The sequence below is a fragment of the Cryptomeria japonica genome, unplaced genomic scaffold (assembly GCF_030272615.1).
Source record: "Cryptomeria japonica unplaced genomic scaffold, Sugi_1.0 HiC_scaffold_63, whole genome shotgun sequence".
NCBI classification, from domain to species: Eukaryota; Viridiplantae; Streptophyta; class Pinopsida; order Cupressales; family Cupressaceae; genus Cryptomeria; species Cryptomeria japonica.
Window position 1 is genome coordinate 420,893 of NW_026728885.1, and position 2,458 is coordinate 423,350.

The window sequence follows — 2,458 nt, forward strand, 5'->3', positions numbered from 1 at the left end:
CCACATAAAGGGGGGGACATCCTTGAGGATGACCCATCTAGGAGAGGATAGCACGAGGACTTCCTCATTAACCACCTCTAGAGACCAGGCTAGGGCTCAAAAAGATGTATTTCCAACTGTCCAGTACTAGCATTTAAGAGCTTCCAACTGGGCTTCATGTGTGTTGAAGAAAATGAGAAAGAGACTTCTCTGAACTTGTCTACAAAATGTAATTTTAAGCCCTAGTTTAAGATTCCATAAATTATGAAACCAATTGTCTATGAATTTTCTAGGTGGGCATTTTTGAGCATCAACACAAGCAAAAAAGATAGCAGTGTCACTTAATCTACATTTTTTTGAAATAATTTCATCCAACATTTCAGGGTTCAAAGAAATGCAGAAAGAGCCCGAGGAATTGCAAGGGAGCTTACTGTCCTGACTGTATCCTTCACCTGTCAGAGTCTTAAGGAAGTGCGCCATTGAGTGGACTCCATCTGCAGTCTGGGAAATGGTCTCAGCGAAGGACTTAGCTAGGGCTGGTAATGTCTGTGGTGAGGGTTTAGGATTACCAATATCTTCATCTGACTCCGGCTCCATTGGAAACCAAGGTTAGATCTGTGCGGGGGAGGGCAAGTGGGTGAAGTTAATCACAATAAATATTTTCAGAGCAGAATAAATGAAAACACGAAATGCAATAGCAAGTGAGCGAAGAAGGATATGTAAACTGAGTGGAGGAGATTAACTCCTCCACGTAGACATCGTGGAAGTCGCATCAGCACGTGCGAGCCTTGATCCAGCTTCCACCCTTCGCGCCTGTGTTTCTAAAAATAATTGACATGCTATCTACAACCAGCGGCCTCACCAAGAGTATCGATCTGCAAGACCATGATGTGCGCAGCGTGCTATGTAAAGAGCTTCTCCAAACCCTAGCTCAAGCACTTCTGACAAATACTATTCGATTCGGCTCAAAGATTTCTGCAATTCACCAAAGGCAAGATAACTCAAGCATTGTAACGCTCAATGATGGAAGCCATATTTTGCCAAAGGTAGCTCTATATTTTTTGGTGTAGAATTTTTAACAAGGGTTTGGGGTAATTGGAGAGGAATTTTTAGCAGGGGTTTTGTTAATGAGGCCAAATTTGAGGTTAATATAGGATGCGACAGAGTTAATTCGACGGTGGCAAAGTGGCTAGGGTTTGGATCCTCAAAATTGGCTGGACGCTCTACATTTCTAGGGTTAGGGTGTTTTCCACAAGGCCACCATTTTGAGCTAATGATGGTCCAGATCTGGGGAGACGGATTAAGGGCGGGCTTCGCTCCTTGCAATGAAAGGGATGTTTTTTGGTTCTTCAATCGGAAGAGCCTTCCTCGAGGTAAATACTGAAACTATCAGTCAGATATTTTGGTTCTGCTTCTTAGACTCAAAAGTCACTCATCTTTTCAAATATTCATTCCTTAAATTCCAAGTATTGAAAGACAAAAAATTCAACCTTTGTGTCACTTGATACATCCAAGTCACCATCACTTTTTCTCCTTAAGGAATAGGTAGTGTTTTGAAAACATTATCTATTGATTATCAAATATTATTTTTGCGTATGAATTCTTATACATCCTATATTTAACTAAAAGAAACTATATAATAAACACTCCATATATATAATGTTCTACATTGAATTATCATAAGCTAAACTTTAAATATTAGTCTCATAATTAATATCAAAACCTAAAATATTAAGAGATTGCCTATATCAAACAAAGTTTTTTATAAAATTATAGAACAATAGTTTTAATACATACCATATAGATTTTTTAGAAATATTATGAAAGAAGAAAAACTATTATCTCTATGAAAAAAAATTAAAAAGTATTACCCTAAAAGTTTTGGAGAGATTATTATTCCATCATGAAGTTGTAGTCTTCAAGGGATTGAGCTAGAAAACTATCTAGCAACACACAGGAATGTTTCAATTTGAGAAATGAAGAACAACAAGATTGAAATACAATGCTAGACAAGAACTTACATTGAGTTGCTATAAATTGATGATCAATTGATATGATATAATGTACAAATGAGCTTGCTTATATTGGTAAGTGAGGAGGGAGTAGTTACAACTACCTTATGATAGAATTAAATACATAATGTTGACTCATCTCTATCTAGAATGACACCTAAGATAACTAACTTAAACAATATTAAATGATTGTGTCATGTGACAACTAAGGTATTCTAAAAGTAAATTTAACATCTGTGAATAGGTTCTAACCAATATCTAGTTAGTAAATATCCTTATTCACACAAACACTCCCCTTAAGTGCAACTTAAGGAGAAAAATTATTCTGCAAAACTAATTATGAAGGTGCAATTTTTATGGATCTTGACAACTAGGCCATGTTAGGTACCCATGCACAACTAATCATGTAACTAGGAAATTTACACAAAATTGAGACCAAAAGTGATGATGGTTAAGAATTTACAAGT

At 36.5% G+C, this 2,458-nt stretch overlaps 1 protein-coding gene across 1 annotated transcript; it reads left to right on the plus strand.

Moving 5' to 3' along the window:
• The first annotated feature begins 815 nt into the window (after positions 1-815).
• On the plus strand, positions 816-1,363 carry LOC131863426 (monooxygenase 2-like). Its single transcript, XM_059215131.1, has 2 exons — positions 816-970; positions 1,096-1,363. The coding sequence occupies exons 1-2, from the start codon at positions 816-818 to the stop codon at positions 1,361-1,363; spliced, it is 423 nt and encodes a 140-aa protein (XP_059071114.1).
• Positions 1,364-2,458: the final 1,095 nt, after the last annotated feature.